A 21188-nucleotide genomic window follows, 5' to 3' on the forward strand; every position below is an offset into this window, starting at 1 on the left:
CGCTTCTGCTGATTTATTTATCGGTGGTTAATTCTTTCGAGATTTTCTTAAATCGATAAGCAAATCAAAAGAAAATGCACTTAGAAAAATTATTTCCTATAAATAATCAATATTTCCCTTCTTCAGATACAGAGTCGGGTGTGTGACAGAGCAGAGGTGTAAATGAATCAGATATTGTTGTATTTGCAATGTTTAAAATTGAAAATGGATTTTTGTGAATTTTTGCTGAAATATTACTGTTCTGTGCAACGATGCGTAGTGCTCAAGTATGAACGAATGACAATAGCAAATTATTGAATGTAATAGCAATTTGCTGATTAGTTAAGCAATCTGATTCTAAGAACTGGACTTTTTTAAACAACAAAATATACGACACATATATGTTTATACACTTTTTACAGCTATGTGCAATATACACCTCACGAAGAGTTAAAGATTCTGTCCAAAAAACACAAAATCCTACTGACGTATGTCGGAGGAACGGTGTTAAAAGGAGCGAGCGTACTAAAGGTCGAAAATTCGTGAAGATTAGGCAGAATATATTAATCAGAAACAGAAAACACACAAACCTTCCTTCAAACCAGTGGCAGTAACGCCGGTAACGGCGATACTGGCCGGTCGTGGTTTACGTTGTGCTGGCAGGGTTCGTCGATACACGATACCGGACGCGGTCGTCGAGCTGGACATTGCACTTCCGGGCCGCGAAGTGTTCAGACTGGTAGGCGTCATTTCGCCGGAACGGAGACCTGTGTATCGCAGCCATCAATCACACCGACAGAAAAACCATCGTCAGCCATTCGCCGCATCATTTCGTCCACAGAAATTTGTAAGTGTATTTGTGTGTCCACAGTAACGCAGGAACATTCCCAAAAGCCCCGTTGATTGACGCACGTACAAGCACACAAATACAAAGGACGGAAACAAGGATATAGGGGAAGGATGGATTTATAATAACGACACACGACCAACACAGGCGAAATTGTTGTGTTTGTTATAGCGTTAAACCAAAACAAAAAATGTGTCCATTTTAAGGCCACAGGTTCGATGATGTTCATCGAACACAACGCGAATCGGAGAAAAGGAAAATAGGCCGGGTTTTAGTGCGGAACAGGGAACGGGATGAAAAAAAAAGAAGAGAACATCGAATAATCAGATGAGGGTAAAGATGATGTGTATACATGTGGTGTCTAACTAGCTAAATGTTGTATTAGCGAGTAATATAGGTAATGTTTTGTAATTTAAAAAATCATAACTGTAAAAAAATATATTTAACATTCTAGAGCAATAGTAGTTCGTAGGTAGTATGTACAGTTGCAGCCAAGAAAAACGGATGCGAAAAAAAAACGAACGTATCACGTAATATATGCAAAGGCAGATACACTTAGCAGCCATGGTGGAATTAGAATGAAATGACGATGAGACTCCCTTAAAAACTACCAAGCGGATGTGAATGTTATGATCCAGAGTAATTGTATATTTTGGTGATTTGATGTCGTTTACAACCTCTTACTTTGGTTTAGTACTTCAACATACACGAAGCGATCGTTAATAGTTGGAGTTAGGGCATTTAATACAGGCATTATGTATTGTAGATTGTTAACTCTATATTACGTGTTTTAGGTGATCGTGTGTATGTGTGTGAGGTGTATGGGTGTGAGAGTTATTGTGTTGTCAACACACCATAATCTGAAGCATAATTGCTTAAGTTAGGAACCTTCCCAGAAGCTCCTTTTTTAAGTTTTAATATCTGCCCTAGAAGGGATGAAACGAAAGACTATTGGAAGAAAATCCAAGGACAACCACCACCTACTAGCAGATGCAGCAGGATTAATCGTACAAAGTGATCAGCAAGTAGAGGTTTACTTTGTGCGTCAATTAGTGGTCGTTTGTGCATTCCCGGATAGTATTAGAAGAACCTTTTTGGAACAACTTCCATTAGCCCCCACGATAAATCGCACCAAAAAAAAAATCCTCCCTCCGCGCTTCGAGACTGAGACCCACCGTTCGTCACCAGTAGCTGACTCTGCAGCTGTTGTTGCTGCTGTTGCTGATGTTGCTGGTGGTACTGCTGCCGGAGACGCTCGGTTTTGGTGATGCGCGTTGTGCCACCAACCGTGTTCAGCTGGGACATACTCTTGGATGTATCGTTGCGACGCATGGGCGAAGTGTTGCCACTGTTCATCGAGGACGAATTGAACGATGATTTACGACCACCACCACCGCCCCCAAAGCCGGGACTGCGGCCCGAATTTGATTCTTGCGATTGGTTCCTATACTTGGCCCCACTACCGGCCAGTTGGGACATGCTGCGCGACATACGCTTGCTGTTGCCACCGCTGCCGGTTGGCGAAGATCGCGACGAGGACAGTGACAGACGGGTCAGATTCTCAAGCTCCAGTGCCTGGCGTCGTTCGCGTTCCAGTATGGCGCTGATGTGCTCACCGTTGCGCCGCCGTGGTTGTGCCAGCTGATCCAAGCGTGTCATCGAAAACGCTCGGCCTGGATCGGTGTGGATCATGGTGTAGGGGTTTTATGTCGAATGTGTGGTGGAAAAGGGCAATATTCAGCAATATCGGCAGCAGGCAGTAGTACCGCAGGTTCGAACGACATAGAGTAACAAAGTACAGGAGTGTTTCGTTGAGGTGTTCATGTGTGTGATTGTGGTGGTTATGAGTTTGTATGTTAATATTTGGTGTATTTGTGTGTGTTTGTATGGCAGCCATCATCATGCAGAAGACGAGCAATGTATTATGAGAATTTCCAAACATATTGAGTATTGAGTCAAATAAAAGAGGTAAAGAAGAAAAGCAAAAGAAAACTTTCATCAATAAAGTAAATAAAATGGCTACACGAAAGTAAAGAAAATGGATGTTCTGTTCTAATAATTTCGTTCATTTCACAGTAACAGTTTTGTCCGTCTTGTTGCACCATCTTGCTTTGGTGCGCTCGTATAACATGATACGGTGATGAAGAATGAGCGCGAATGATTATATGGAGATGAAACATCTAGACAACTACTTAATGAATAGCTATAGGTTGGAGCCACAACTGCTCTACACAGCTAGAAAGGATTTGAGTTTTACGCTGCATAAAACCTTTCGTACATGCAAAATACCACAAAACATGCAGAACCTAAACTGAATGATTCCAACAAATCGAACGCATTATCAACACAACTTTCCTCTATGGATAACCGATACATCTCTGTCGATCGCACACGGAAGCAAAACATGGTTTGATAAGGAGAGAGACAGAGAGTAAAATAGTGAAGCATAAGCAAACATAAGCAGTATATGGGCAAGTGGTGGTACACAACGCGATGATGATATTGATCCGTACGCAAATGGTGCAGAGCTGAAGGCAACATAGGGGACCTGAGAGGAGACCTCACAGTAAGAGATCGAAAGAGCAGCGGAGATGTTTTGTGATTCTCATGCAAACTTTGTGTTTGAAATATAGTAAAAAAAAATTATACGAATGATGCCAATATACAAATCACAATGGAAAATAGCGCAATTTTGCATACGTAACAAAGGTAAACTTATGTAAGAGCATTTGAGATGGAGCGTTAAACAGGCATTAGACAAACACAAAAAGGTGTAACCAGAGACAACAACAGAGCAAAACGAAACGTACGAAGAACGAAAGTAGAACGCAAATATCAAACGCAAAACAAATTAATTTGCTAAAGAAAAATAGTAGACGCAAAATTTACGCCAAAGCAATAAAATACTACCTGGTGTTCTGGGAGTGTGTGTACCGAGAGACGATCTAGAGCTATCACGAGGACTAGGAATGGTAGGCATTAGATCGGTCTTTCGACGATTGACAGTGCGCTGATAGTTCATTTCTGCTGTATCGTCTGCAGGAGAAAACAGAGAGAAAGTGATAGAAAGATGGGAAGAAGAGACAGAAAGAGAGAAAGCATAGAGGGAAGAGGGGGAGGGGAACGATGGAAAATAAACATAAAAACCGAGACGACGAAGGAATCATTCCGATGGACAACAAATCAGTGTGTCGGCCGCCAATGAGCAACCCCCAGGTGAAAAGAAAATTAGTCAAAATCAAGAACATAGAAAAGAAAAGAAAGAAAAGTACGAGGTTAGATGGAAAGAATGTTGCGGATGTTATGATTTTTATCGTAAACCACCCACCGGAAACAGGTGTATGTGTTTTTGAGTATGTTGTCCAAGCGGTGAGGTTGAACGTAGAAGAGTAGGCACCCGAGATTGTGAGACACATAAGAGTGACAGACAGGATAATAGAGATAGAGAGATAGAGAGGGACGAAACAAAGAAATAACATAGAAAATAAATAAAAACATATGGAAAGAGAAAAGAAAAAGACAGAAAGAGAGACAAAAATGAATTTAATTATATGTCAACAAATCTTGTATGAGATTTTTACGTTAGTCACAAGAGAATTGTAGTTTATTGTTATTATCAGCCGGTTTTTCTCTATACACAACAGGTTTTAGTCGACATTTGTGAAAAGATAGTTGGTTAAATACAGCAAAAAAGTTTTTAACAAAGATGTTACAGGACAGTAACATGATTTTATAGAGGATTTGTAGACTAAACACAACATGCTTTTAACAGATAAACAGATATAACTCAGAAGTCACATTCAGTTATTACAAAAACAGAAGGTAAATTATATAAGAAGAAACAAAACAACAGATGGCAACATTGTTGATTGAAACACACAAATAAAAACATTTACGTTAATCATTCTTTACAAACATGTCAAAAACATGAAATAAAAGAGGAGAAAATGAAAACTAATAGAACAGTGCGTTAGATTGAAAGAGTGAAGTATGCGTACAGAGAAAAGGAAAACAAAACACTTAATAAAAAGACTGAAAAACGCTCTTTTAAGCAAAATGTCTCCGAAATTTTAACAAAAAAGAATCATACTCTTTAAGGTCGTTAAATTAAGCTTTTAGTTTTAAGAGCATGAAATAAAGCGATCACAACTGAACTGAAATCACACAGCATAATGAACGATAACGTAAATCAAGAAGAGCAATTCAACGTTACTATCAAAAGAAAAAGTCACCAATCACACTCAAACAAGATCGGAGAGCAGAACACGCCATTCAACAAAACTGCATCCATAACATTCACTTCCACAGGAGAACAGAAGCCAGGCGCCAAAATGCTGTGAGGGCATGTAAAGTCAACAAGTAACGACTACAAGTACCAACAATAACGCGAATAACCACAACATAGGACATGTTTCAACAGAACAGAGAAAGAGAGAGAGTAAAGCGTCTTTAAAATTTTGGAAAGAAAATATGAAGGACACAAACAAATGATGTAACTTAAACCAACCAAATGGGAAACGATTACGAAACAGGAATCAGAAATCAATGCGTATTTGTACAACAGTGCTGAAAATAAAGGTACAAAGTCAAAACAACGAAAGAGTACAAATGAGGAAGAACATTTTGAAACCAAAGGCAATAATGTACAAGAAAAAAAAAAGAAACAAAGCTGAAACTTATTAGAAAGTATGAGAAATCAAACAAAATGTGCACACCAAAAAAAGGAAAACGAAACTTTGAAACAAAAGAGGATGCAAAGGCGCAGTAAGAAAAGAGAAGAAGGCGATAAATGTTCTTCGTGGTGCGCTGTGAAGAACACACACACGCTAAAAGGATGGCTTTACCCTTTCCGCTAGCATAATTACGCGCAGCTGCCGGTTGATATTCGGCGGCCGTCGGAGGATCGTCGATGTTGATGCCGGAACCAGCGAGCGAGAACGTTAGCTTTCTAGGGCACTCGCTGGTGCTCGTCCAGTTGAACACCTCGTACATCGAGCTGGACATTCGCCGTTGGTCTGTTGGGTGGGTGGCACGAGCAAATATGGATCGATCGAAAGTTACAAATTGTACAGTATTCATGACAGCCAGCAGGAATGTGCTCGATGCGTGAAGATGCAACAATTTACAATAGTTTCGAGACATTTGGTGCCATTTTGTAACCGGTAGCAAGATACAAAAAGTAAAATAATTGTAATAACAACGAAGTACAGCATCCGGGATGGATCCGGGTTGAGTTTGTAGAGTTGCGATTACACGAACGCGAACGGGGCGATATGATTTTTGAGCACGTAAATCCGATTATGTCAAGTGTGGCAGTGAAGCGAGTGGTGTAAACAACATGTACGAAAGAGAACAGGATTGAAAGAGAGATTAACATCGTGAGCAAACACAGGATAGCGTAAGTGGAAAACGTTTCTAGTGTAACGTATCGATGAGTATCGTTTTAAAATGAACAGAAAACATAAGAACGCAGAACATTCAACTATTTAGAAACAGAAAAACGAGAAACTTTAACAAAATTGAACGCTTTCAAGCAAAAGATAGAAACCGTCCACATAAGAAAGGAAAAGAAACCCGAATGCGTTTGGTATAATGCAGAAAGAAGACAGATCCGTAAAACTAGACTAGAGAATTGGTTGGTTAGGGAATGGAAACAATATTCGGGTAAACACACTGGTACTGTCCTCGTTTGCAGTAATGCAACGTAATGCAACGCACCTTCTAAAGAAATAAATTTTAAAAACCTTTTTTAAGCAAACCACGACCAGCAGCATTTTAAACTAAAAAACCATAAGGCAAAAGCTTATAAAAAAGATATACTTCAGCTGGAATATCCGACTACCGATCTAGGGCACAGCGAGAGAGAGAGATATATATATCTATAAAGAACAAGAGGACTAAAAAACTCTTTGCGCGTGCGTTCGAACAAACAGTGAAACACTATCAATGATAACATCCACACACTAAGATAGCTCGAGACGAAGAAATAGTTCGCACAACACGAGGATCACAGTGTCCATTTGGCGCTGCACTAAAGAAATGAATCATTGGCACAAGAGACTAACTTTTGTTGCCAAAAGAATATTTTCTTTCCATCATTTCCTACTAAAAAGCTGGACATTCTAAACATGTATGTTCTAACACGAGCTCTACGATAACGCTCCTTTCACGGCTTAGAGATGATTTACATCAAGGATCATGAAACTATTGATGGCGAGCAACTGTGTGGAACGAACTCCCACGCACACTCGTAATGACAAATGCTTTATGAGAATGTTCATTGTTGAAATCGGCGAACGTTGTATGTGTTGGTGGTGGTGATATAATGTTGTGATCTAATCGCGGAACAACAACTTCGGCTACAGATTTCGGCGCAACAGAATGTATGTCCACCAACTGTCGCCGTTGCGGCATCTCAAATCCAGAATACGTACCGTCGGTCGATCGGTCGAGACCACTGGCGGAGGTAGCTCGCTTCTTCGACGCACTGTCGGTGAGTTCACGCTCGGAACTGCGCCTCGTTAATGCCGCCCCTGTATATGCTACGTTCGTAATAGATGTGGCTCTAAAATGATACAAAGGATACAGCCGTTAGAAGGTCCATCATTTGTGGCTTACCGCGGCACCATCCTACCTCCTATGAGCCCAGAACGAGCTGCACATGCCACTGTCACTGGTATCGATCATCCGTGGCGTCGACGAACCGAAAGCGAACTGGATCGAACCTCGATCATTGCGTCGCTTTGTCTCCATGCGCTGTTCGCGCTCCTGGTTCTTGCGCAGTATGTACTCTCGCCGCTCGTTATCGGCCTCGATGATGGCGCGGCGTCGCTCCTCGACCTGTGACCGTCGATCGCTTTCTCGCCTCCGCAGATCGTCCATCCGGCGGCGTCGTTCTTCCTCCTTTTGCTCGCGGAACTTTTGTGCCGCCAGTGCTTGTGCCTTTAGCTCTTCGAGCTTCTTCTGGCGTTCTTCGTTCTGTCGTTCCTTCATCTGTTTTATTCGTTCCTCACGTTCCTTTTGCAATTCTGGCAGGGTTGCGGGCGAGGAATATGTAGGTCAAATAAAAGGATTAGGCGTTAGTTAAGCAGCAGGACGATAGTTTTACAACAACAGCCATCGGAGTCAACGGGGAACTAATTTTAGACATCGGGATACTTGTTAACCTTCAATTAAGTTTTTAAAACTTCCATCAAGAAGTTTGATCTAGAGATTGATTAAAGAAGGGCGAGGCAGCAACAATTATCATGCGTATATGTTATCGAAAAACTTCGGCTCTTCGATTCAAAAATCTTAAGTCCTTCGAAAATTTGATCGACAACGATCAATCTACAGCTCGCAGTGTTAGTGAAAGAGAAGACATTAACAGCAGAAAGGGGTTTTAGTTGATATGTACGTGCGATTAAAATTAAAATCTTCAGGAAGGGCAGGACGCTCTGTTAATGGAGCAGCGGATGAGCCACTGCTGATCGACGTTCGAAGAAAAACCACATTCATGTTATTATAATGCACACGTGATCAAGCGCACACCACAACAATATATTTAAAAAATCTCATTCCCGCCGTAGCATTACGGTCGCTCAAGTGTGCCCAACTTTACATGGCAATCGGTCACACTCGGGACTTTGCAGCTACTAGCGTGCGTGACGGAGTTTAACCTTATAGTATACCTTCTGGGTTTCTACCGTTATCGACGCTATCTTCGCCGACGCAAGCAAACCAATGAAGAGTATGCGCAACGGACTGTTCATGCTGACGGTCTGACGGACAGTCCAGTTCAGTAGGAACACAGAGTGATGTGTTGTTGGAGCACAAATGAAAATATAAAGAACGGAAAATACTATCATTAACTGGACAACAGAGCATCCTATCACAGAGCGTGATGATCCTGCGCATCGCAATCGAATAACATTTAGTTGTTAATTGAAGACACAGCTCAAGTAAATAGAAACTCCATCCCGGCGACGTGAGTTTATTCTGAATAGCTCATTGAGAAAGGCGCTTCCTACTTCTAGTTTTCCTCCACCTGAAGATCACTTGCTTCAGTTTTTTTTTTTGCTTCGATGGTGCTGCTGCCCATATTTGGTCACTTACCTCTATTGGCTGAAGACGGCCTTGACTGTTTTTGTACGGTCGCATCTCTGTTTCCAGCTGAGCATGACGAACGCCGAGCACGGAAAAGAAGAGAAAAAGAAAGAGAGAAAGAACAATAATCAAAACAATGAACTTTTTATATGCGAACTCCGATGAGAATGTGCGAAACATATTCAACCGTGCGCGAGTCAGGTTGTTGACAAGTGGCAAACGGCACGTCACATTCTGTCAATATCGATTAGTGTAAAACACATATAGAAATTCAAGGCACGTAAGTGCGACTGAGCTCAAAATTGATAGAATAGAACGAATGCAACGGTTTGAAGGTATGTGAACGGAGATCTATACAGCATGGCTAGGCTCCATCACCCTAAATGATGTACGTGACGAATAGAGATATTTCTCAAATAGATGATCATTGACTGACGCAATCATCCCTGTATATTCTAGACTTTTCAAGACGACTTTGCTAACATTAAGCATTTACTTTTCACCAACCGGCTGGTCTTCCCACCGTCCAACATTCTTACCTAGACTAAATTGAACATGGCGTGCCTTCCGCGTTCCCAGCAGCTGTTGCTGATCGGTCAGGCTGAGATTCTCGCGGGACAACGATTTCACCAGTATACCACGAAGCACTGCGAGCGTCGTGCTTGGAATACGATCACTTTCGTCCGTCAGCATGGTGGCGTTTGAGGGCAACGATTCATTGAAACTGTCATCATCGATCAAAACCATCACTGGCAAGACGCGGCGTGTACACTGAAGAACTAGCTTTACTTTTACTCCTACGGGCTGCACCACAACGACAAGAATGTTTGATATGAGTGGTGAGACTGCGGACTGATCTGGAGTAAGAGGTTCCAGAAGAGTCTGCTAAGGCTCAGTACGTCAGTAAAAGCAATTCTCAGGAGCTACCAGTTTAATTTCTAACGAATATACAAAACACTTTCCAATCCAATAGTTAATAACAACTACTACAGTTCACCACTAACGCGTGCACTAGTCACGTTGCTTGTACACTGAAGTGTGCTCAGAAAAATTGACGACACACCATACACAACAGCTGGATAATGTTTTGCTCCCCAACTGCGTGAAGAACCCCATACTAAGGCACACCACCTTTCGCGAGCTATTAAAACGTGGCGGCGCTGACACTTACTTGTTACAATCTGTGAGACTTTGCTCAGCTACCAACACATACACAGTTTGTCTCATTCAGCGCCCTTTGCAGTACAGAGACAACGCAACGGGTGGAGTATGCTAAACAACCTGCTCGTTTCTATTCGCAGTTCGACACTAACACCCATTGAGTCATGATCTTCCAAGACGCTGACATTGAGAGTTGTTTATGGCCATTCACGCCAGAAGTGGATTGTGTTCGCTTACGTTTGTTATTGTCATTTCTATTCCTATCAGGACGTTCCTTCCTAGCGCTGATAGTAGTCTGTCGAATCGAAACGAAGGTGAAGCATGGAGAGATCTTGTATAATATTTCAAAAAACATCGATCAAGACATGAGAAGGAAAACTACATTCGATCGGAAGTGTTTGCTTCTCTCTTCCAAATCCAAACAACCGGCGGAAATCAAGACAAAACGCTATCGATATCGCATCAGCTTCGGTTGAATGAATGTTGCGGCCCACTGTAGGCCAAGTGCATCAGTAATTTGATAAGACACACACAGTGACACACAACTAAAACTGCTATAATCAGCCAAGCAAAGCAGCGCCTTTCCACTCATCGATGAATTTTCTTACTGACTCACTTTTCACAGAACAACGATTACACGACGCATCTTCTGCAAACACACCCACCCGGTAGGTAGATAAACGGATAACAGATAGAACGAGTTCCTATCAAACAAACTGCGCAAACATTAGCATCAGCATTGCGAATTTTGATCCACCACCAGTTTTGGTATGGATCAATGCGTATTTGTTCATTCATTTGCACATCTATTCAACCCTTATATGGACGGGAACTTGACATTTATCTCATGCACGATCTCTCCTGTTTTGCAATGACCCAAAACACCTCAGATGACAAGCTGCAGTTGAGGTAGTTCCGAGATATAGATAGCTGTGTGTCTGTATGGAGATCATATATCAATAATGCGCATTGAGTAGATGTGTTTACTTAATAGATTCGTCGAATCTATGGACCACCTTAATTCGCCGCAAATGAAGCATCATCGCTGCGTTTTTGTTTGCGTCACACAAACGGCAAACCCTCTCTTTGCCAATTTGCCCACTTTTATAACCTTATCGACCTTAGGAAGTTTCGCGACACAACTCCCGCCAACACAGGCTGCTGGCTGAATCGTGCCAAAAAATAGTAATAAACAATAGTCATACTGCGATATAGATGCAGCAGTGCTTCATCAACAAAGACCCCTCATAATGACCGATGCACACACACACCACGTCTTCCACGTCTCTCGACTGGGAAGCGCCTAGCACACAGTTAACATCTGGAGCACACTGCATAATAGCCCACCAAAGCGAGTGTGATGCAGAAGCGTTACAACACTTTTTGTGGTTTATTTTAATGCTCCCATGATTAGCGTGGAGTTCACCGAAGAAGCTGACGCAATCGCTAGCATCGCTGCCAAAAGGTCAGGCTCACAAAACTGAGCTACCGTCTGGAAGAGCATATGGACTTTTCGTTGGTTTACAGAGAAGGGTTAGATTTTAATGATGATTGTAATGGTTCCAGCAATTGATGGCCTAAGGCCTCCCACAATGGATGAATGTGTTTAGAAAGTATTGTTCAATTCTACGTTTGCGCGGGTGCCAGTTACATTCTTGACGTGCTAATGAAACAAAGAAGAGCTCAGTAGCACTTAGCAAGACCGCAACATTCTGCGGCCCACAATAACCGGTCGCTAACGCAAACAAAAGAACCGACGGGCTTTGGCACACGGGTTGGTTGACAGCGAAACCTACCGCGTTCCGTTTAGCATTCCGCAAATTCGCACGTGGGTCGAAACACTACGCGTAGTGCATTAAATGTTGCAATTAGCGTATTCGGAAACAAGTGTTCCGTACCACCGTCAGCAGCAGCAGCATCGACTAGCTCCGTATACGGGTAGCACAAACTATTCACTGCTCCCGGCTTTAATCGGAAACGACGAATCGATTATTCAACTGCTGTTTGTAGTTACAGTGTCTCAAACAAGTGCATCGTATGCATTGGCTTCCAGTCAACACACAAACATGTCGACCGTAGAAAGTTGGAACGCCTTAGAAACTCTGCACGCGTACGATCGAACTTTCCGGTGATCGACGGCCAACAGCAGTGTAGCAGGGAACTGTCATGCGAATGTCTCTCGTCCATCGATCAGGCACAAACCTTTCCATGCTATCCATACTAACGTCATGCCACAAGCGGAGGCGAACTTAATTTGCATCACACCCAAAGTGCCTGCCCACACACACGCAAACCTGCTTCGTCACAAACATTTAGCTGCTCAAGAACCATGATCACCTCCACCAAGGTCGTACACCAAGGCGCGAAGAAACCTCGGAGCTTGAACCGATCCAGCTGACTTAGCATTTCTTGTTCATACACTGCGTCCAACAACTTGCTCATTGACTTAAATCACATCTCCAAGACATCAGCGATCGATGGTGCGTGAACGTGATGCAATTGACACCTACCGGGGAGCACAATACGGGCAAACAGCAAGTGAACTCCGTACGTAAATGAACTCCAGCGGAGTTATTATCCACACTTTGCTTCCCTCGAAAACTAACAGAATGCATCCAGTCGAGTGGAAACAGTTTGCCGAAAGTTCCCTCAACTTCCCGTATGGGTTTACGTGCGTCGTTAGGCATTGTTCTCTTACGAGGTTGTAAAAAGTTACTGAGGTCAATGATTTTGGGCTGGAACAGGCAACTCATAAAAAGCAAGAAGAGAACCTTTACCGATAACAAACAAGTAAATATTAGCCATTCTTCGGCTATTTACTCGACCCTGGCCTTTACAAGATAAAGTTACCCGTCCACATCGTTTATCTTTCGGACCCTTGATACCACCCTAAACAGCGCACAGAATTTGAGGTTATTTGAAGGTACGTCTAAACGTCTGACCAATCAACACACACTTCTAGTGTTTCTTTTGCTTCACCGCCTTCACGAAATCTTAGTACTTCGATCGCCGCCGCTGTGATCGATCGTTTGCAATGGGCAAAATTATTAGTTCGCCGATCGATAATCGTTTGCCCGATTCTGAGACCCTCGGCATCGATCGTTCAACCATATCTCTACTGGGAGGGGGACATTGGTTTACATTGAGGTCGTTTGGCCACGATCCGTTTGGCGTGCCAATCGCTAACGTAACTACAACTAAAACTATGCGCTACAGGGCATTAGCAAACCATGAATGGAGCTAACAAGGTTAGTTCTCGCTAACGAACACGCTGGAGAAGATTTACAAGACTATGTGTGTGTGTGTGTGTGTGTGCGCGTTGGAGCGGAAGGGCGAATCTACTCGAGAGCGATAGATCGATAGAAATCGCCCCAGCAGTGAAACAGTTTATGGGAAAATTATTTTCAAGGGTTTTTAAATGGCGCACATAAATTTGGTTTTATCGCCGTACAACCTGACGTCTTCTCGTTTCTTGGTGACGCCAAGAAACGACATCTATGGCGAATCAACGATGCTTTGATTGTTTTTCTTTCTACATTTCTAACGATTAGTTGACAAACGATGCGATCAGATAAGGGCCTAAGATTGCTGAACACTAACTGGAGAAAGGTAATTTTGCCAAAGATGTCAAATCAAGTTGGATGTAATGGCTGGCTCCCACAGTGAAGTCCACAAATACACAGCATAGCATTTTTCCAGCAAATATTTGATACGGCTTAATTGATTATTTTTGTATGTACTTGAGCACCCTCGATACTCGTCATGGAAGGCTTGCGACCCGGCAAAGACTTCCATATGTTGCCTCGTCGTCACCAAAAATTCCACAAACACACTCAAACACAATCTGGCACCAGCGACCAAGAACCCATTTCCTCTATCTTATCGCGCTGAATGGAATCCGCCACGAACGCATGCATCGAACTACGGGGGCCACCACGAGTGCACGTCGCGTTTATTAACTCATCGACGAAAAGAGCTGCCAGCAACAGCCAACAGCAGAGTCATCAGCAGTGATCAGTATGCAGGGACACACACACATTCACAGTTGCAGCATTCTCGGCAATTGTAAACTTGTCAAACACGAAGTCACATATCAAATCCACATCCCCAACGGGGTTCGTTTCCTTTCGCTCGGCGAAACCGCGTCACGATTATTTTCAGCTATCGATTCTGTCTCATTTTGACTTCATTCACTCAGATTACTCAGTGGTAACTTTGCTGATGTTGCAACAACAATATCAAAAAAGTAAACATAACACACACCCCCCGCACTCCTGCTTCTTGAGCCTCTCTCACACGACACGCGCACACAACACCAGATCCCAGACACCAAGGCCCAACCTTGCCCCATTCTAAGATCAACCACGAACCCAACCCACACTTTAAACCGAATCTTTTTGGGTGACTGTTCTTCAACGAACTTGTACCGTGCCTCGATCTCGAGCCTGTAACAAGAAAAAGAAAAACGCGCGCGCGCGCGATCTACCACACCACCGAAAGGGCGACACGAATGTCGGAAGACGCACTTCACTCGTTCGTCGTACCGGGAGCACTGGAAGATAGAGAATGGCAGCGACTGAACCACGACGGCAAGTCCAGAGTCATGGCAAAGGCTGGTTAGGTCTACGCGATCACCACGACCACGGTGACTGATTTCGCGCCGCGGTCGCGACTAAAGCCATTACTTCTCCCCACACACACAAAAACACCACTACAGTCATGTAGCTCCGTCCGTCCACACGATGACTTTACGACCGTCGCAAGCCGCGTTTTAGCTTAGCGGGCTCTCGCCGCGTCGGTCCAAGATGACACAAGCCACCCCTTAGCTTTGTATGCACGCAACGAAACATTGAGCTGGCGAGTGAGAGAATCGTTCGCAATGTTGGCCAGTGAGTAACGAGAGAGTAGAGCTACAGTGCACTACACATAAGGAGACCGGCAACCCCCTTAGTATAAATTCATTCTAAATAAAGCACCAAATTGTGAATGAAAAATCTGAATCAGAGAAACGCATTTAAAAGAAAAACATGAATATGAAGATAATTCTTATACATCGAATGTTCTAAAACTGAACAAATTAGAACGAGATACATTATTCATAGCACATTTCATTTCAATTTGTCTGCACTAATTTTGCTGCGGTACATTAATTTTAGTGTCCGAATTTTTTATGAAATATTTAAGGTTTTGTTTACCTAAAACATTCCATATCGAGGATTAGAAAGATAGACATGGTCGGTTGAAAATTCTTCTTCATAATTCCGGTCTTTGATTCTAGAACTCAAATGCTATTTCCTAGAGCCATGTGCATGTACTTTCTCCACCATATTTTACTTTTCTTGCTTTCGTTTTTCACACTCGTCCCCGTGTCTAATTTTGGTTTATGAACGATCACGCTCTGATGCTTCTCCATTGCATATGTAATACGAATGCACTAACTTCAGAAGTGCTAGCAGCGGACAACATGAAACCGAAGCAGCAGAACCAGTAAACCAATAGAAGAAAAATCTAAAGAAAAACGCACTGAAGTTAGGGTAAATGTAGATGAACCGAATGGACCAAAGAAATTCCAAAGACAAACATTCTGGCATTAAAAGAAGTACGGTTAAAAAATTCAGTACGCCGAGCGAGGCAATAAAATGCGTGTGCTGGAGTAGCATAGTTTCTATTTCTAGAACATTGGGAAATTTCTTTTTTTTTTAAAGTTCAGTAATTAACATTCATCAGTAGCATAAGAGATCGATAGAATAGTATGGCAACACCGACAATTAATTCCGTTTGCAATTTCATAACTGAGTCACTAATACCTCAGCCATACAGCGCAGCTCGGCAATCGACAGCGTATGCAATAAGCGCCTAACAGTAGACTATGCGCGAAATACGCTTCATCACATAACTTTACCTTACGGCTCCAAACAGCGTGGTCGTGTATTGAAAGCGTCAATGCTGCTCTATTCATTGTTGGCGCGCTTTGATACATCAGCAGCAATGTATAGTATCTTCCTTAAATTTACCAACCGCTTCAACCAGCTGATATGTACAGCCGTTAAAATGGCAACTAAAAACGAATTAACCTCCACTCTTTCATCCTTCCTTTTGGAGAGGGTGTACAACGGTGAAGAGCAAAACAGGGGGGAAAACACAGATTGAACCCACATCGTGATCTGTGCATGATGGATGACGATCTTTTCGCGTTGATTTGCTTAAGGAAAGCGCTACCAACCACCGATCCATCTTTGCACCGGGAAATGAACAGCACAATGGCTTTGATGGAGGGCACCAACAAACACACAAACTAAAAGCCCGATTACGGCACGCTTTTCGTTGGTCACACAAGTCGATAAAGATTCTACCACGATTCAAGTCACGGAACTTCCCGCGTGCGGTGACTTCAGCTCTTCCTCCAACACGTTCGCGCTAACGATCTCCCAACGATGAAGTCATCATCAATCTCTCCTGCATTTGCGGCTCTCGGTGGTGCTGGCTGGAGTACCCCAAAAAAAAGTCAAACGACCTCTTCCTGATGCGGCGTCCCGGTACACCCCCAACTCACCATCCCCGATCGTTGAAACACGTAAAAAGTCATCGGGCACCTCCTCCGGCAAAATCTACACGATGAGGATGATCGAAATCGTATCGTAGCTGGAACCTGATGGGGTCCGTTTCGTGACGTGACAAGCTAATGACAAGCTCCACGGCATCGCACAAACGGCAAACGAATAGCCGAGAGGAATTCCAGCCCACTTTAACCGATTAACACGAGACGGTGCCGGAGCACGTTGTCTTTGTAGCGTTTCTCTCTCTTGTCGTCGAAATACGGACCAAAATCCACGCAGCCGCATGACGTGACGAAACGACAGATCGAAGTTTTGACCCCTTACGGTATACGGGATGGAAAGGATAACAGAACGTAACGAGATGGACCAAAAACAGGCAGTATCTATCATCCACTTGAACCCTGGTACCCTTAGTAGGGCACTCAAAACAGAGTCAGTCGTTCGCAGCTTATGCCGCGGAGAAGGTTGCCGCGGTTTAAGACATCTTCTTCTCAGTTCAAGAAGGATCACGATCACAGTCAAGGGTCTTTCACGTGTAAAGTGTCGTTGATGAAAGTTACACCGAAGTGGTGAGATAACGTCAGCATCTACAAATGTTTCTTGTGTGGGATTTAATTATTTTTGCTCTAAAATTAAACCCAATTCAACCTTAATTTGTTCTTCGTTACTATATATATTTTAATTGTTGTAAGTTAACAAAAATTAAGTAATAATATGCCAAGTCTAGGTAGCTTTCAATCTGTCAGGATGTCCACAGCAACATTTCTCACTATTCCCGGTTCTTAGGGTCCTTTCACTTTCACGTCAGCGGTGTCCCATCCATAAACCACAAGTAGCATCATTGCATGGACCTTAAACAACCACCGAACGATCGTCCCAAGCCGTATCTTGCATCAGCAACGATCGTCTGCATCCAGCGAGTGTAATGGTAAAACTCTCCAGTAATCTACCATCATCGTCCTGTAGTCCAACCCGAATGGACTATTGCTTCAAGACGGATGTAACGCTTTACAATCGTAATGATCGTATAATCAAATCATAAAGATATTGCATAATAAATTGCTTCATTCCTGCTTTTCCCCGGGTTTGAGCCTAGGCGAATGGAACGGATGCAGCATGTACAAATTTCTATCAATTTACACTCCATTCCGAACACATCTTCCTGCACAGGCAACACAGCCAAAAGTATGCAGCAACAAGTGAACCAACCTTTTGAACTATCGACACGCGCACCTGACAGTCAGGAAAAAACTATTAACCACTCTCTAGTTGAAGGGATTATGGGAGTATACAGCAGTAAATGAGAAAATGGCGGTGAATAGTATCTATGACACGATCATATTACATCAAACCACATACCACCGGTGTGTTCAGAAGAGTGTTCATTCGTTGTTTGACTCCATGTCCAGCGTGTAATGAATACACTGTCGTCGATGCATATATGTTGATAATCATTAGCCATGCTCACCGTAAACCAAGGTGAGGATGCAATATTTATGCATTACGAAGGCACGTAAAACTCCACCTCAGTACATCAACTACCAACAGGCACGCTTATCTTTTGTGTCATACCTCATCGTTAACTGACGAACGTCACACACACACACACAAATCTTATTCCTTCCGCGGACATTCGCCAGCATCATAAGACTATCCGGTCCGGTATACGTTACTTTTCTCGCAAAAGTTTCACTTTCGTTCAATTTATAAAAGTAGCTCCTTTCGAACCGACCCGAGCGGCGACGGGCATAAGCAAAATTTCGTATTTATCCTGCCTGAGTTGCTTGCTCGCGGACAACAACAATTAACCCTTTAAAATGACCAGGTTTCACAGACACTTGTGTGCGGATGTTTTCACCCTGACCCTACACACCACACCATCCTGGGGTAAACCTGGGTTTATTTAATTTTAAGTTTTGAATTATTACCATACCAACTCGAACCCGACCACGAAGCGCTCTACGAAGGTGTCCTACTATATCACGTTTCATAAGGCGCGTTTCTGAATAGGGGAGAAATCGGTACCATTTTTAGTCACCGTACCCGTGCGCGCTAACGGCGGCCAACAATCGGAGTTCAAAATAACAAACCTCCGGAATTGAGACTAGGGATGGATATTACCTTTTACAGCTGTACATATCCTCTCCCGAGGATGACGATGAAAACATACGGACGAACAATACACATCCATAACACAGGACCCAACCCGCGGTCGGTAAGTCATAATCGCAGCTTTCTATTAAACCCAGTCGTACCCGTGTGGCTAAGGTGATGATGATGAGATCGGTTGCCATTTCATTAGAGGAAAGAGGCCTTAACGCCCAAACCTAGTACCCTTTTTGCGCACAAAAAAAAACACACACCCGCCCCGTTTCATAACGAGAGTTACACAAAACTGTACTATCTTAAAAAAGGTTGCCTTTGGCTTTCGACACCTGTTTGTGTCGCCGCGCGCCCCAACATGATTAGCTGACCTACTTTCATCCAGGGAGCAAGTGTGAGAGTTTCAATTTTCTATCACGGGTTTTAATCATACGTACACGTTTGCACTAAACTTCGGTTCGACTGTAATAAGCAGGTTCGTATCCTTGTTACCCTGTGCAGCAAAAGGTGCAGGTGAGCAGCTTGCCCTTTTGCTCTCGGACCACAGACACAGACCACAGTGCCCAACGGCATCGGAGTATGTGTCGGTCTCGCCCTAAGCACACTCGCCGCACACACTGAACGAGAGGGCAATAATTAAGGAATCGATGCTTAATTAATTATGATCCCTCGTTCGAGATCAATCGTGTGTGATTGGAAAATTGCACCCCATTGGCATACTGAAACCCATTTAAAAGACTCTCACCACACCATTTCACACTCTACTTGCCGGTTTAACATAAAAAAAAAACAAACCGGAATTGATTTTGTCTTGTGTAAGACCACACCACAAAGAACAGCCGGGTGATGCATTTCACTGCAACTTTAACTTCAAACGCTTCTTGTCACTAATGATCGGCATCGGCTAAAAAGTTGAAGGCGGTACAGTTCTCCCCCTTTCCGGGTGACGGTGTATTTGAGGATAAGTTTTTAATTTTCACCTCAAACAACAGTATACCCGGCCTAAGTGTTGTTGACGGTGCTTGGGGCAGGTTGCATAAATGCAGCTTCTTATCTGGATAGGGGCGACGGCAATGAATGCGTTCAAAACCTGCGCAACTACGAAAGAACTGGCCAATTCAAGTCAAGAGTCTCTAATGCGTATTTATTGCAGAACATAAAACTATCTGCAGAGCAATGGAAATGCAATAAAACATGGATTAGAAAGTCTACGTGCAAAATTATACGCTTCATTATAGCTCCACAGTTTTACATATCTTATCTTCCCGGTGTATCGAAATAGAATCTCATCACATATGGCAAAGAATCTCAGTTTCTCATTAATCCAGAAATCTCCCCAATCGGTTGGTACATGAAACTTTATTTTTAATCCGCGATCAAGTTGCACTGCACTAGATTTCTGTCCAGAAGAAGGTGTGCTGCGTAGCCTCTAACCAGAGATGCATAGGAGTAGTCATCCGCACCGTGTTATTAAACACCGGTGTTGCTTGCTCCTTTACCTCCATGCATTAGACTTGAGGGCACCGGCGTAAGAAGCGTGAACGGTGAACGAGATGGTGATGAAATCCCTGTAATTTCAGCACTTGTTCCGATGTCCGCCAGCAGGCGCAACGATTCGTTGTCTCAGAACGTGCCGATGCAAATGATATAGAGAGTTACATCGAAGTCCAAGTACCCTTCGGGGGTTTTCCAGCACCCAACCAGGGCCGCCTAGTTTCTGGAAGCATCGTCATCATCATCCTCCATAGCGTTAAAAGCATGAGAAACCAGACGCGCACTACCGTAACATAGGAAGCCACCCAGACAGACAACACCGGACGCTGGACGATGGTATTTAGATAAACCTTCCGCTGCACAGCAGCGGGTTTGGGGTAGCAGCCATACGAAATGGAAAGCGCTTCGAATCTTTCCCGTTTCGGCCCTAAGTCGAATATGTGTGCGGGAAGTGTCCAAACCAAACCAAACGCAAAACTCCCCCCAGAGAAGCAATACCTTTTAGAAACAACTGCTTAATGGAGGATACGATGGTGCGGTTCATAATTCCATGCTCGATTTCATACGTCAACCGGTAGTAGCTCTTCGCGTAAGCGTTTTAAGACGATTCAATCGCAACTTATTGCCTTCATCGAGCATCCCCCTGGCTTTGGCGAACGTTACTTACTCATCTGGTTGAATCATTTTGCTGCTTCTTTTGCAGTTCCATTCCCTTCAAACGTTCATTGATGAGCATGAAGCGCAAACGATAAGTTTTTCTTCAAATCGAATCGTTCCAAAATCAAGACGATACCCCACAATGAAATTCGCTTTAGCGTATTCGACTCCTTTTCGCTCGAGCTCTCGCACTTTCGTGTCACTTTTGTAAAGACGTTGGAGGCGTTTGAAACCTCTTATTCGAGCGTGGGCTTTTTCGGGATGGCAAAGCACATCTCAGCGATTAAAGTTTTAACAAAAGAAAA

The 21188-nt window shown here is 43.3% G+C and overlaps 2 protein-coding genes across 2 annotated transcripts in view; both read right to left on the bottom strand.

The window, feature by feature from the left end:
- Positions 1-21188, bottom strand: part of LOC126556677 (titin homolog) — a 36806-nt gene that overhangs the window by 5933 nt on the left and 9685 nt on the right. Inside the window, exons 2-9 of the mRNA XM_050212094.1 lie at positions 8921-8977; positions 8497-8586; positions 7461-7854; positions 7261-7391; positions 5671-5841; positions 3737-3862; positions 2002-2499; positions 570-746 (exon numbers count right to left, since the gene is read on the bottom strand). Of these exons, the coding sequence (XP_050068051.1) occupies positions 570-746; positions 2002-2499; positions 3737-3862; positions 5671-5841; positions 7261-7391; positions 7461-7854; positions 8497-8586; positions 8921-8977 (1644 nt within the window). The remainder of the gene's footprint in view (positions 1-569; positions 747-2001; positions 2500-3736; positions 3863-5670; positions 5842-7260; positions 7392-7460; positions 7855-8496; positions 8587-8920; positions 8978-21188) is intronic.
- LOC126557483 (3-phosphoinositide-dependent protein kinase 1) overlaps positions 5642-21188 on the bottom strand; it is a 386951-nt gene continuing 371404 nt past the window's right edge. Inside the window, exon 5 of the mRNA XM_050213276.1 lies at positions 5642-5652. The gene's annotated coding sequence lies outside the window, so the exon portion shown is untranslated. The remainder of the gene's footprint in view (positions 5653-21188) is intronic.

The sequence above is a fragment of the Anopheles maculipalpis genome, chromosome 2RL, assembly GCF_943734695.1.
Source record: "Anopheles maculipalpis chromosome 2RL, idAnoMacuDA_375_x, whole genome shotgun sequence".
Classification (NCBI taxonomy): Eukaryota; Metazoa; Arthropoda; class Insecta; order Diptera; family Culicidae; genus Anopheles; species Anopheles maculipalpis.